The sequence below is a fragment of the Haplochromis burtoni genome, unplaced genomic scaffold (assembly GCF_018398535.1).
Source record: "Haplochromis burtoni strain Fernald_Lab_line unplaced genomic scaffold, NCSU_Asbu1 Contig_265, whole genome shotgun sequence".
Classification (NCBI taxonomy): domain Eukaryota; kingdom Metazoa; phylum Chordata; class Actinopteri; order Cichliformes; family Cichlidae; genus Haplochromis; species Haplochromis burtoni.
In genome coordinates, this window is record NW_024582626.1 from 231557 (window position 1) to 246398 (window position 14842).

Consider the following 14842-nt stretch of genomic DNA (forward strand, 5'->3'; position numbering starts at 1 on the left):
CCAGCAGTACTCTTGCATTCACTGAGAGAGATAACTGGATAGACTTTACAGAGATACAAAGACAATGTGAAAATCCAATGTGGTTGTATATAATACATACACAAAAATGTGTGCTTTTTCAGTTTGTTTAGGGATGAACAAGGCACCTACATCTTGTTCCACTGGGACTTCATATTTGCCGAGGATAGCAAACTGTTCATGGATGACAGGAATCTGAGCTTCGGTCTTGGCCAAATTGCTCTGGAGAGTCTCCAAGAGCTTTTGGCTCTCACTGAGCTCCGTCAGTGTCTGGGGAGATTTTTTCAGCCTAAGCACACATAGCACATACAAACAAATACAACACAAAGTCAGATTTGCTTTTTATTATATTCATTCATTAACATTCATTTCGGCAATGTTAACTGGATCGTTCCTTCATCTTCATGTTCTGTACCCTAAAACATGCCCTAATATGCACGATATAGTCACACTTGCAGGATTTGTAAAAAGTCAACAGTCAATTAAGTGCCCACTAAGACTGCAAGTGTTCAGAGGACAGAAGAGACAGATGAAATGTCATGTCACTCCTGAAAACCCAAATACAACAGACTATAATCCCACTAAAAGTCTCGTTAGGCTACAGTTTGGTAGCCTATTAAGAATAAATTAATGACATATGTGGTGATTTGCATAACTGTAACCCCACTAACATGAACGTTGTGTATGTTGTGCTATCATAAACCCACACTGTATACTCATTAATACATTAAAAACAGATAAAACATATAAAATGTTTAAACTGAGATGGGATAAGGCAACAAAAGGAACATCTTGCAACTAATTAGATTCATTGGCAGCAGCTCACTGACATTACTGGGTGTAAAATGAGCATCTTAGACAGACAGTTTCTCAGAAATGAACATGGGCAAAAGAAAAATGCATCTAGTGGTTATTTCAGCAAAGCAATGTTAAGCAGTATACTGCATCTAATACAACTGCATGTCTTCACAGTAGAAGAGCCTGGGTTCAGAAGTGGCCTATCTGCAGTCCAGACCTTTCACCAATTGAAAACATTTGATGCATCATCAAACGAAAAACATAAAGTCCAGCAGCTGGTCTACTTAGTTTACAGCTGTAAATGGATTGTTATTCACAGAAGATGGGCTACAACACAGTCTGTGTCCCAGATGTGTTACTGCCATTAAATTATAAACAAGCGAATATTTTTTCAGTTTAAACATTAACTTGTTTTCTGTGTTTTAATGTGAATAAAATCATTGTATTTTGCTCTATTTATATTTTACCCAGCATCCAAACATCTAAAATAACTGCTTGTTATGTGATTGTAATTGCATGTTACTTCCCAACCTCTGTGCTTCGATAAATTATTTTCAATTCTTTCACAAGGTCTCTGCTTAATTAAATACACTTAGCGCTGCCGACTGCTCCGAAGCTAAGTTTGGAAAAGATTGTATCAAATGCCGGTTAAGTGTAGCATACAATTACATTTTTCAGCTAAAAGTGCACAAGATTGCAAGTGTGTGTGGGCAAAGCAGTCTGTGTGGGCTGACCTGTAGATGTTGCTGTTATGGGCTTCAGGCAAACAAGCGCTGACATTCAATTCGTAATTCATGATCAAAGCATGTACTGGATAGCGCACAGCTCACACAAACTCCTCTTTGATAACACTTATATAACTGATGTCTTTTTCTCAGTAGAATGATAGTTTTGGTAAACTTTTATAAGACTTCTTTACTTCAAACAACATTAAATATTGACCTTAAAACATACGGAATTTCTAGGAAATGAGTCCTCAAACATTAACTCTTGATTAATTATATTCACAAGAAAGCATCTACTAGGTCCCAGAGTCAGCGACATAAACCCCTGTACGATAAGGTTATTTCACTGATTTCCCACCTGCTGGCACTGTCTTCCAGGGAGGCATGAAGTTCTTTTAGGCGCATGCTGGCCATGTCACTGAGAAGCTGAGTGAACTTGGTTTGCCACTCATTACAATGCTGCACCAAGGAAGACTTGAGCGGTGAACAGTCCAGCATGACAAACTGGATGTTAAGCACCGTCTCTTCTTGTTGAACACTGCTGGCCTTCTCTGAGTACCTGGAAGTCAAGACGTGATAAAATATTGCAGAAAAAAAACTTTGTGGACGACTCAAGAGAACGCCGTTAAATATTTAGATTATATTTCACAGTACCTTTGTATATCTGCATCAAAAGAAGACAGCGGTAGGTTAAGTCTCTGGTAGCGTTGTATAATGGAATCCTTATTCATCTCCCAGATGTCCCTGTATTTGTCCCAGTTTTTTAAATGAGATTGCAATTGGCTGGCATTGGCTGTCATCCCTGAGGCAATTGCAGCCTGAATCTTTTTTATCCCCTCATCTTGCCCTGGTGGATCAAACAGCATCAGAGTTAAAGGATAGAATTACAGACATGGTGACATGTATGTTTATACTGTATTTTTATGTTTTAAAAAAATGTTCTAACCTATAATGATGTGTATGGGATCCTTCTGGGACTCTTGGTTGGAGAGAAGTTCTTGGAGTCGTTTAAATTCTGAGATGAGACTGATGAGCTGAGGCATAACATTCACAACCTGAGCAAGCTTTCTGAGAGTTGGGGAAAACGCTACCTGTTAAAAGAGACCCACATACTCATGTTTTAAACTGTTAACATATATGGACATGTTCCTTCACAATGTCAACAAATCAATATCAATGACTGAACCGGATTAAAACAGGTATCTAGTACCTTTGGAGCCATTTGTGGAGCTGCACTGTGGAGGGTAACGAGGACTTTAAACAGGGGGCTGGGTGTAGTCTTGCTGTCACCGTTGATCGCTCTGGATAGCTTCTTCAAGGAGTTTTTGATGTTACTGTTGAAAGCTTCTTCTATCATATGATCCACCCTCTCTATGTAGTTCACCCAGTGCTCCTGGACCTTAAAAACCATTTCACAATTTTAACATACAAAATACTGCAATAGAAACTAATATTATTATTATTATTATGGCAGATGAACAGAGGACATACCTCAGGTCCATCATCTGCCAAGATGTCATAGATCCGGGTCATGATATTGACAATATCCTGGTGTGCTGAGCGAAGTATTTGGAGAATGTTCTGCAGGTGAGCCTTCTGGTCATCCTCAAACTCCAGATTCCTAAATGAAAATAATTGAATTAAATAAATAATACTTTACATTGAATTTATTTTATGTATTTATTAGACAGACTTGTAATGTAATGAAAATGAGTTGTTAAATCAGTTCTTACCTATACACAGTTTTTCCATCCAGTTTAACCAGAAGTGCTTCACTAATCTGATGACAGTGTTTGAAGATGGACTGACTGGACACTTTGTAATTATCAATTATCACATGGAGCTGAAAATAAGAGGAGTGTAGAGGGAAGAAGACAAGTGAAGCTGCTAAGTAAGACTCATCCACAGAGGTTTATTACAGGTTCAAAAAAATACGCTACAGTTAAGGAAAATGTGATTGTTGCTAGTTTAGTTACTGTTGTCACCAGTCTGAGGCTCAAAAGAAAAATATCTGTAAGTACAACCTTGTCAACATGCAGGAGACAGTCACGGATGAAGATGTTAGAAGCTCCTTTAGACAACCACAGGAGTTTGGTCAGACCCGGCTGGATCTTCTTATCAATGAAGCGTATTCTCTCCCGAAAAAGACCCAACTCCTCAGGAGAGAGCATTTCTGTGATCCTGCCACACAGACGGGACCCACAGATCAGAAGGGCATTAGGTAAATATGTTCTTTTACTGACTGAATAATATCTGAACAGGCAAGATTATCAAATACAGCATGTACATCTTTCTCTGTGCTTGTAGGTGTGTAAATGTGCGAAATTATGAATCCATTTTAAAGTCTTACAAGTGTTGATCAGTATTGGTGTCACGCGTTTCATTTTGTATAAAAGTGTAAGCACACAGGACCTTTAATTTAAGTGATTTTCTTTAGCTCACTGATTAATAATCTTCTTATAGTGCTCACAATTACAAGGATGTTAATTCACAAGACGTGTTCACAACACAAAAACTGGTCAAGCTCTCCAGATGAATGGTGATGCTGTGTAATGCTGCAAGCGAGTGTTCCAAGTCAGACCTGTTATACTCGCGGACCAGCAGCAGTACTTGCTGCCTCAGGCCTCTGAGGTCATCTCTGTCCTGGTAAATGTCAGATACACTCTGGGGGATCTCAAACTTTAGTCGATCCCAGCACTGGATCTCAGAGAACAGATTCAACAGGTCGCTAGACAAAAAAGATACAAAATAACAATACAGAGTAAGTACATTAAAATGTAAAGTTGTACGTAAATCTCTGGAGACCCCTGGGAAATTATACACTTTAATGACTGTTTTAAGCTAAAACATTAAATACACTGCCTCCAGTAAACAGCTATCTTGTTGGAAACATTTCAAGTATAACTTCTGCAGTACAAGGCTGAGCAAAAGCATCCCTGAAATTCCACCAGGGCCTACTTTTAGCTGGCTACCAAAGCTGTTGTAAATACTTGTTTAGAGGGGTGCCCAATAGGCTGCACATGATATAATATTCATAACTCATACAGTTTAACTTCATAGTCATGAATCTGTTTGCACACATTTATATAAAAACTGTACATGTACACATTTGTGTGTTTGTATTCATGCCCAAATGTTTGGTCTTTGCATGAATCTATTGTGTAAGAGCACATTTGTGTATTCACCTAACAGTAAAGTGTATTTACCATCAGTTATAGTGCATCTCGGTTTATTACACAGAGTTTAGCATGTAAGCTTTGTACCTCTTGTGTTTAAGTCATGTGTGCTCGTGTTGTTTGACCCACTTGTCAAAGTTGATGTCCAGCTTCTTGTCCTTGCAGCGCACCATGAGTGGCTGCTCCAGGCGTTTGAGATACTGCACATCCAACTTCTGAGTCCATTCACTGAAGTTCTTCCTCACAATCTCATCCAGAATTTGCATAGTTTGACCACAGGTGGTAAGTAACTCCTTGCAGGTCTGAGAATCCAGTATTAAGTGGGCCTTCTGAAGCACCTGGAGGCAAAGGAGAGCAAACAGAGTAGAGGAGATGGAAGTAAGGTTGGTTAGTGATTGCAGAAAGCAATAATTCTGTACTAAAAATCAAAGGTCTTTCTTGTTGTCTAAACGCCTCACCTCCATGAATCTCTCTAACTGATGTCTTTGGGCCGTCACCCAGTAGACCTGGCCTGCTTTCCGGGGCATATGATCAGGGTAAAACATTGAGGTCTGGTTCAGCTCTTTGTTTCCGATTTTAAGCTCTTTGTAAAAGATATTGAAGGTTTCCTCCAGCTTCTCTTCTACAGTGCGCTTAATGGACTGTGATGGAAGAATTCAAAGATACATGTTATGATGGTAACAGAAAAAAATATGGCAAAGAGAAAAGTTTAGCTGTAATGAAAACAGAAAAATAGCATTTAATCGATCATTGCACTGAATGAAATCTGTAATTGGAACAAATCTGAAGGTCTCTAGTACAACAAAAGCAAACTATTCACCCATGTGTGCAACTGCTTTTACTCTAACAAACACACAAACTTGAGCACAGCAATTTATTCACCCCGTTATCATGGCAAAGTGTGTAATACGCTGCTCCATCGTGTCTTTGGACACATGTGCAGAAGTTGCAGTCACAGCAGGGTTTTGCCATGATACTGGGTTGATTTATTAGAATTAGCAACGCAGGACCAGATATTAACCTGTAACATTTAATTAAAAACAAATGAAAATGTGTTACATTGTTTAATACAAATTTAGCCAATGGTAAAACTTGTGTAACTGTTTCTGTGAATGTCTTTGTGAAAGCGTACCTTGCGAGCGAACAAAGGCGTAAAGACGTCAAGGAGCCGAATTCCTTCCTCAACTGTGTTCCCTGTCGTAAACACTGAACCAATCAGGCCCTGAATCTTCATCTCCAGATCTTTTACAAACGCACAAAACCTGTACACATGCATACACACACCAAAACATGTCTACAAGCCAAAATATTTAATGAATTTAGCAAAAGCATGCTAACAGAAGTGTAGACACGCATACTAACACTGATATCCGCAGAGACGCATTAATGTAGAGGAGAAGTTAAAATCGTGTAGGGATGTATTAACATAATGAGCATCCAGAGGTAAGATCAGAAAAATAGCTTTTATATTTGTTCACCTTCTGCCAAACCACTCATTTGGGTTGCATAGGTTCTGGTGCTCCCTTTATTTAACTGCCCGTGGCTCCCCACAAACAACAATTATATTTTATAAACATGAAAAAACCCTTTCAAACTATTATATTCCATATTCATTTGATTATTTTAAAACAAACAAAGCTTAACCTGTTGAATTCATTGCACCATGTGGTATCCTTGACATCAAGTATGCCCTTGTCAACAGAGCGTAGTTTTTCCAGGCTGCGATGGAAGTCGCTTTCATTCTTCAGGAGGGTGCCAGTAAACCCTGGTCCCTTGCAACCACCTAAGCATGGCAGAGCCCTCTGCTGACCATCCTCCCAGCGGGCAAACTGATGCTGGCAGTCACATATCTGAGAGCAGACAAGAGAAGCTAATAAACTCATATCAAACAACATATATATCTATCCCACACAAGGGATTTTCTGAAATTATATTGGAGGTGATCACCTGCTGACTCATAAGACTATCTATAAAGTTGTCAACAATAAAGGCCACCTTACTCACACAAATGAGCAAACTGTCACTATACTTTGTATACTGTTTAAGAAATTGTATTTAAATAGAAACAAAATTTCTTTTCAGTTTTTGTTCTGGGTGTTTTGTCATTAGTCTCCATTTTACAGGAGCCCAAGCTGCTTTTATAGAAGAGTTCTGTCTACAGAAGAGCTACTGAAAGAGTAGGACAGCACAAGGTGGGTGCCATTTTTTCCTTTCTTTTTTTGAAACATGTCTTTTTAGTATTGTTCCTTTGCTCATGATGGTTAACCTGATAATTGTGATTCAGTATGCAGTGTTACTTGTTCTGTGCTACCGAGAGAAAATATTTACCTCAATTAGGTCTCTGAGCCTCTGAACATACGACTCAATCACCACGATAAACGTTGTTTTGTCCAGGACCCAGCCTTTTCGGGAATACCTGATGTGAATGAAAAAGGATAAAGATAAAGGAAAAGGCTAGAACAACGGAGCAAAGAGAGCAAAGAGAGCAAAGAGAGCAAAGAGCAACAGAAGAAAAGGCAGAAAATGGGCTTGGATGACTGGAGGTTGGTGGGCAACATTAAATGAAATGGTTTTTCATTTTATAATATATCTTTAGAGGTTATAAATAGGACGAGTGAAGTTTATCAATTGTGAAATCTTTAAAAAGAAAAAGGACATTGTATATATCAGTGGTCCCCAACATTTTTTGCACCACGGACCGGCCTTTAAGGTGTCGTGGATAAATACAACAACATAAAACCAGTACTGGTACCAAAAAAAAAGAAGATTTATTCATAACACACAGGAAAATAACCAGGGAATCTGAGTAAATGATAAAAACATTAAAAAAATAGTGCTAAAAAACGATAACAACCCTGAAAACCATAAACTTCACACCTGAGCCTCAACTCTTGCGGCTCGGTACCAAACGACTCACGGACTCATGGGAAAAGTCTGGAAACTGTGTAAACTGTAAATAAAACAGTATTCAAGGACTTGTACATCTCAAAAATCTACATTTTAATCACAATAGAACAGAATAACAGATGTTTAAACTGAGAATGTGTTTCATTTAAAGAACAACATTCATTTTGAATTTGATAGCAACACGTGTCTAAAAAGTTCAGACGGGGTCATGTTTGCCACTGTGTAGCTCCCCTCTTCTTTTAACAACAGTCTGTAAGCATCTGTGAACTGAGGAGAACAGCTGCTGGACATTCATGTCCGATAGAGGATTCTAGCTGCTCTACATCTTCTTTGTTCTTCTTTGTCATATTTTTCTTTCAAGATGCGCCAAACGTTTTGGTTGGTGAAAGGTCTGAACTTCTACTGCGAAGCCACGATGTTGTAATAGATGCAGGATGTGGTTTGTCTTACTGAAATATGCGAGGCCTTCCCTGACAAAGACACCATCTGGATGGGAGCATGTATGCTGCTCTAAAACTTGTGTATTCCTTTCAGCACTGATGGTGCCTTTCCAGATGTGCAAGCTACCAATTCCATAGGCACCACGCACCATCAGGCTTTTGAACTGAGCACTGATAACCAGCTGATACCTCTCTCCTCTTTAGCGCAGGGGATGTGGTGTCTTTCCAAAAAGAATTTTAAATTTGGATTCGTCTGACCACAGAACAGTTTTCCACTTTGCCTCAGTCCATCTTAAATGAGCTTTGGCCCAGAGAAGATGGCATTTCTGCATCATGTTCACATGTGGCTTCTTCTTTGCACGGTAGAGCTTTAATCTGCACTTGTGGATGGCACGGTTAACTGTGTTTACATACAGTCATTTCTGGAAGCATTCCTGATTCTATGTAGTGATTTTCATGACAGAAACATGCATGTTGCTGTTTTTTTGTTTGTTTGTTTTCTTTAATGCAGATCCCCAAGTGCCCAAAGACACAGGCTTAATATTGATTTTTAGCCTTGTCCTTTGTGCACAGAGGTTTTTTTCCACATCCTCTGAATCTTTTGATTATATTATGTAGTTGGCAAGATATTCCAAGTCTTTGCAGTTTGACCTGGAGAAACATTATTCTGAAACTGTTTCAGATTTGATAATTTTTTTTGTTCTTTGTGTATTTTATGTTCAATATAGGTATTTGTTGTGCCTGAAAACGAACAAATAAATGAATGAATGAATGAATGAACCTCTGACCACCAAACTGCCTCTCTAAGATACTCAATCACTTTACTGACTGACTGTTATCCGTTAACCTAATTAGCTACAAAATGTTCCTCCAGCTTTTTGGAATTCAGCTTTTATTTCAAGGTTGAGAACAAAATACAAGAAGATCTGAGGTGATGATCACTGTAACCAACATGGCTGAACTTATTTAAGTAAATATGAACCTAAATATGAATTTAGGTTCAAGTTCAGACTAACTATATACAACATATTTAGGAATTTAAAACAATCAAGAAAACTCTGTTTTGTATTTCTATGCATGTAAAATTTCTCCTACTTGTGATGAATTTTTGAGGCACGGAGGTAAACTTCCTTCCAGATCAGGCAACACTGCATGCAGTCGCTGAGGATTTGTTTGCTAGATAACACGTAGCCTTCAAAAATCCTGTCCAGACAGATCCTTTGAGAGCACAGACGGATGATCTCATTAGTCATCTGCAACACAGGGACATATATTTTAAGTATTTGGCAGCTGAGCTTTTTCTTGCTCTTATTAACTTATTATAAGGAGAACAAAGAAAGCATCGCCCGTCTGCTACTTGTTAAATTACCCCAGTCACAGGTCATTACCCTGCAGCCTTCAAGATTTACAAATTATATGAATTATATTAACCAGACAAAGTGAATCTGAGCAAAAAAAAAAAAAAGTAATGCAAGCATGCTAACCCAAAACATCATAATTTTATAATTATTATAATTTATCCCTCTGCTTGTGGAGCTGTCATTTTAAATGTAAAAATAAGTTGTGCAATGAAAATGATCAGATATTTTATTTGGTCCATTGACTTGCTAGATATCAGAACTCTGATGTCTACATATTCAAAACGGGTGCTCATGGTCTCTCTGATGATGATGATGGTGATGATGATGAGCACCAGCATGTGAGAAAAAGAAGGCACAACAACAGAAAATAATACAGCTTAAAAAGGTGCTCCTAGAAAAACATTTTATCACAAAATGAAAATATGTGATAAGCAAATAACAGAACAATGTATAACACAGTCAGCTGCCTTTCAAGTGATTCTCTTGGCCCGCGGATGGACTACAGTTTTAGGTTTATTTAAATAAAGCTGATATAGTTTATATAGCTTCTATTGTAGCTATGATGAAAAACAACCAGTATGAGCACTCCACATTTGATATATAGTGTATGACAAGTTAGATACAATCCACCAAATCTACAATGAAAGTACCAGAGCTTTTATATAAACACTGTTTTTCATTTTGATATTTAGGATATTACACAGTACAAGCCAGAGATAATAGATAAAAATTAGTGTTATGTTAATGAGCACTGACCTGTCAAAATAAAATCCATAAAATGAACTGTATCATGAAAAGGACACTGGTTTAAGTCTAATGTTGAAATCTAGCGAGAATTTAACATTTCAGGTACCTGGCGGAAGAAGTTGACGATCCTCTCACTGGTATTGTAGTGGGGGGAGTTGATCCAGATGATTCGAATGAGACTGACAATGTGTTTAAACTTGGAAGCAATTTGACTTGGTTTAAGCTGCTCAAGCTCTTCGCAAGGCTCCTTCAATATGGACAAGAAGGTCAGATTTGACTGGGCCTGAAGAGAACAATCCTGGGCAGAACACACACACAAAGTCAAGGTGAAATGAATGATTACTACTATTATTTCAGTCACATTCACCAAAGCTTTCACGTTCACATATTGAGGCCTTCCAGCTAGACTGCAACATACGAAGCACAACACTTTGTGCTTATGACGCTATTTGTTTTGTAAACAAAATGTTGACATTATTTGGATTAAATCTTTATTATAAGCTGACTTTGCGCAGATTTACCTGTATTTCATGGGCCAGCTGACAGAAGCGCTGTACATACAGAGACTTTGCAACCTGGAGGATGTTCTGGATGTGCTTGACCCCTGGCTTCTGTAGCTGCCGGCTGATCTTCAACAGCTGGGTAGAGCGAGTCTTCCAGAAGGATATCTCCTGCAGTGGACCACAGCTGTCTCTCATGTTCACAATGTCTTGCGCATTTAGTAGCTCCTTGATTTGATCAGTCCAGTGGATCATTACAACTAAAACATGTAGAACATGTGAATGGAGGACACAGGAAATTAAGGTAGGAACAAACAATATAGAAAAGACACACAATAAGTAGACATAAACTAGTGGTGTTATGCTATAACTACTAAGCATGACTACAGAAATGTCATGGATATGAGAATGCAACAGAGTTCTGAACATAGATGATGGAAATAGAAAGAAGCAGCCAAAAACATGAACAGGTGCAAATTTTGTAAGATGGACCTTGAATGAAATAAAATCACTGGAGAGCCTGAGACAGAAAGCTCATGGTGCAGTTTCAATGTTGTCTTCAGTATAAAGTCAGAGAACAGACATTTGTAAGTGTGAGCCTTTTAACCCATACCCTTCAGAGACACATGGAAACCAAAAGCAACCATGTCAGCTGCATGCAGATGCATTCAAATAGCTCCACTAGCTTACTTTCCATTCTCTGTATCAGCTTCCTGTCCTTGCTGGCCTCCTCAGCACTGCACTGCAGGCCTTCCATTGGGATGTAGAGAACAGTGTTCCCAAACTTCTTATGTACATCATCTGTTCAAAAAGAAAAGAAAATTACACCACATGTGTAATGCTCATATGTGACCATCAACTACTCACGGCATCAACTGAAGTCATCTGACAAGTTCCATTCTTTTCATCCTTCCTACCTATAGTCCTGTTACACAGCACAATCTGCACGCAGAGGCCCATAAAATACCTTTCCCTCCATTTAAAGAAATACTGTATGCATACTATAAATAGACAATTCACAGTCACAAGGGAGCTTGATTGAATCACTTCTGTTTAACAATGCTCACCAGCCAGTGGGGTTGAGCTTGAATGATTTTGCAGGAATATTGGGAGACATATCCAAGAAAAGCTAAGCTTGCCTTCCGTATTTATCATCAAGAGTACAAGGCACTGGTACAAACGTACATTATACTATGTAAGCCTAAAGTCAAACTGGAAAGCAGCAAAAAGTCGGAAGTAAAAGATACGTGTGATTTTCACTGCCTATATTAAGGATTTGCAGATTGGAAGCATAAACAAGCGGGGGTGGGGGGGGACATATTTGTAGAAGCAGAACTACTTCTGTTAAGTAAGATGAGGAAAAATACTTCAAAGGAAGTTGACAAAACTGCCTGTGTAGACTCTTCTTTAATGAGCCCTAAAGAGTCTCAATGACAAATCATAGTGCGAAAAGCAAAGCTAAATAACTTGAAAGAAGTCAAATAAACCGTATAATGTGAGACTAAGTGTTGAAAGAGTGAAATGCCTGTTTCTTTTAAAAAAAAATAATTTACCCACCTGTAAGGCTGGCGAGATATAAGTGCATGTGTTTGGTATAGCTGTCCTTGATGCTCTGCTCCCTGTAGGCACTAATGGCAACTGGGGGGGCGTGCAAACAGGTCATGTCTTGAAGCAGCCTCTGGATGGGGTTGCCCCGCACTGTGCCAAACTGTATGGCTGTATCAAACGTTTCTAGTGTGATTATGGCTTCTGGCACACGGACAAAATAGGACAACTGCCCTACCACCTCTCCCTATGAAGATAAATATTCAGATGCAGTGGTGAAAGAGACAGAAAAAGAAGGCAAAGGGGGCGACTGAATTAACAAACAAAACATTAGGCACTTTTATATTTTCCCCTCAAACATTACAAGACCAGTAAAATCAACTGAAATAAATCACCATGCACAATGCTGAGAGGAAAGAGTGTTGTACCAGTAAGGGCATCGAGTATTCCACCCGAAGTCCAACCTTGGTGTCCAGGTAGACTACCATGGTTGTGATAGAGGCGTCTTCAATGAACTGATCCACAGCTTTCTCATTCTCCTCTGTCCATGATTCTTCGGTTACACCAGAAATAGCCACACAGTCGATGAACAACTTAGATGATAGTGAGAAGAAAAGAATGAGTATGTGTAGAGGAGTGGGGAGGAAAAGTTGATTAATAATTGCCACAACTCGTTAAGGTGGAAGAAAAAGTTTAATTTCTAAATCACAGTCACCTGACGAATAGCCTTAGAGTATTCCTCTTCCATTTCTTCTTTTTTCCGTCAAGCTTTCTGTTATTTCTCTATGGCTGTGAAAGATTAAGGACACGAATATACGACACAGGCTACAGTGCAGCAGTGAATTGAAGCATCAAGTTTAAAACACACACACACACGCACACACACATGTATATAGTTTAGTAAACCATTATGATTACGTTACTGTAGCATGAATGTTACAGACTAGCTTACCACATACTAGTTTAGGCAGTTGGTAAAGTTTTAGCGACGTCGTTACCTTTGGAGAGAAGTCTTCGGCAGCAAAAATATTTACTTCACCTTTCTATTTAAACCCTCCGACATGACAGCTGTAAACCGGTAAAAAAAACAAACACCAAAACATTTCCGTGAGGTCATTGTGACCGAACTTAAATCGGTAATTACACAAATGTTCGTCTATCTGGTCCTTCCTGTCCCTTTACAGTGAACCATGTAGCTGTGTGTGCTCGTCACCTTGGAAACCTTTGGTTGCCAGGGGAACCCACGTGGACTGGGGCTGAGCGCGGCAGACACGTGAGCGATATTGTTGGCGATACTGTTTTTGTTTTTTTCCTCCCACAGTATATAAAACTACAAATGCGTTTTTCTGGGGTTGTTGGAAGATTTATTTTGTAATTGTAAAATTTGTAATTTTTTCTACATCCTGTATGATCAGAAGCGTATTGCCAGTGCATATGGGCGCTTTCATATATTCAAGATTCAAGAGCTTTATTGTTTATATATAGTAAACGTGCACACAGGTGTTGGTAATCATATTAATTCTGTGCCTAAATAAAATAAAACCTTGATTCGTATAATCACTAATATGTGTTTTTCTACCTCGTTGGTGGCAAATATGGCGTCAAATCCGACCAACAACATGATTTTGTAAAATAAAAGTTCAGAGAAGGAAGATGTACATACTGGACTTTGACTGTATTTTCTCCTTAAGAATAAATGGAGTAAGTAAAAGATAAACTACTCAATGACCGAAGATGAGATTTATTTATTTATTGTTTCGCCTTAGGTATTCTATTAAATTTCTGGAATGCATAATTTATTGACAAACCAGTATGAACCAGTATGAATGAATGAGCCAGTAAATGAATAAACAAACCTTTTCCACGGATTAACAGAATATTTCTGTTTTTAGGAACAAAGTCCAAGTGATCTGCTCATACTAAAAACTTGTGTAGTGTAATATAAGAGAGTAAAAAAGTGACAAAATTTACATGGGTGAAGGTGTACTGATGTTGTAGCAATAGTGAGATTAAGAAGATTATATACGATTTAAAAGTGAAAAAGATTTCTAACAATAACTTCACTTTATGTAAGGCATATTAGCTGCAGAATGTTTAGTATTTGTATATTGTTAAACACTTATTTTTTCTCTATTAGATTTGAAAATTAATTAGACCTTAATGAAGTCCACAGTAAAGAACAATAGTTCAAATTTGGGATAAGCCCGACTTCATTTAAATTCTACATACTGTCGAATGTGCCCCATACACCTTTCACCACTGAACAATGGACTGTATGTGCACAGTCACAATAAGCTTTGTCTGATATGAGGCTTTTAAACCTCAAGGAAGCCTGTGTTTGGTCTGTGAGGGCGACAATCCTTAAATCTGAATACAACCTTGAACTCAGACTCCTCTCATTACAGGATTATTCATCCTCCCAGCTTACTTTCTTCAGGGTCCCTTCTCTTGTTTTTATTTTCCTCCCTTTCAGTCCTTTCCAGTGGGGAAGTCTGGGCTTTCTCTTCGTCTCTCACCCGAATGAACAACTCCAAACATCTTGTCTCTGAAGCGTCATTAGAATTCATTTGTTTGAATAGGTTAGTTTCTCCTTCAGTCACTGCCTCCTTCAGTTTGGGAAAAAGA

The 14842-nt window shown here is 38.5% G+C and overlaps 1 protein-coding gene across 2 annotated transcripts in view; it reads right to left on the reverse strand.

The window, feature by feature from the left end:
* The window catches only part of dnah2 (dynein, axonemal, heavy chain 2), a 60591-nt gene extending 47159 nt beyond the window's left edge, over nucleotides 1–13432 (reverse strand). The window contains exons 1-22 of one of the 2 annotated variants that reach the window (XM_014339044.2): nucleotides 13216–13432; nucleotides 12933–13006; nucleotides 12646–12810; nucleotides 12230–12464; nucleotides 11363–11473; nucleotides 10694–10932; nucleotides 10279–10470; nucleotides 9160–9317; nucleotides 7046–7133; nucleotides 6362–6567; nucleotides 5850–5979; nucleotides 5176–5358; nucleotides 4847–5055; nucleotides 4123–4269; nucleotides 3566–3722; nucleotides 3275–3384; nucleotides 3033–3162; nucleotides 2752–2940; nucleotides 2488–2632; nucleotides 2196–2388; nucleotides 1900–2100; nucleotides 151–307 (exon numbers count right to left, since the gene is read on the reverse strand). In XM_014339044.2, the coding sequence (XP_014194530.1) occupies nucleotides 151–307; nucleotides 1900–2100; nucleotides 2196–2388; nucleotides 2488–2632; nucleotides 2752–2940; nucleotides 3033–3162; nucleotides 3275–3384; nucleotides 3566–3722; nucleotides 4123–4269; nucleotides 4847–5055; nucleotides 5176–5358; nucleotides 5850–5979; nucleotides 6362–6567; nucleotides 7046–7133; nucleotides 9160–9317; nucleotides 10279–10470; nucleotides 10694–10932; nucleotides 11363–11473; nucleotides 12230–12464; nucleotides 12646–12810; nucleotides 12933–12965 (3378 nt within the window). In that variant the 5' untranslated portion in view covers nucleotides 12966–13006; nucleotides 13216–13432. Of the gene's footprint in view, nucleotides 1–150; nucleotides 308–1899; nucleotides 2101–2195; nucleotides 2389–2487; nucleotides 2633–2751; nucleotides 2941–3032; nucleotides 3163–3274; nucleotides 3385–3565; nucleotides 3723–4122; nucleotides 4270–4846; nucleotides 5056–5175; nucleotides 5359–5849; nucleotides 5980–6361; nucleotides 6568–7045; nucleotides 7134–9159; nucleotides 9318–10278; nucleotides 10471–10693; nucleotides 10933–11362; nucleotides 11474–12229; nucleotides 12465–12645; nucleotides 12811–12932; nucleotides 13007–13169 lie in introns of both variants that reach the window. The other variant, XM_014339045.2, reaches the window with a different exon arrangement.
* Between the last annotated feature and the right edge of the window lie 1410 nt (nucleotides 13433–14842).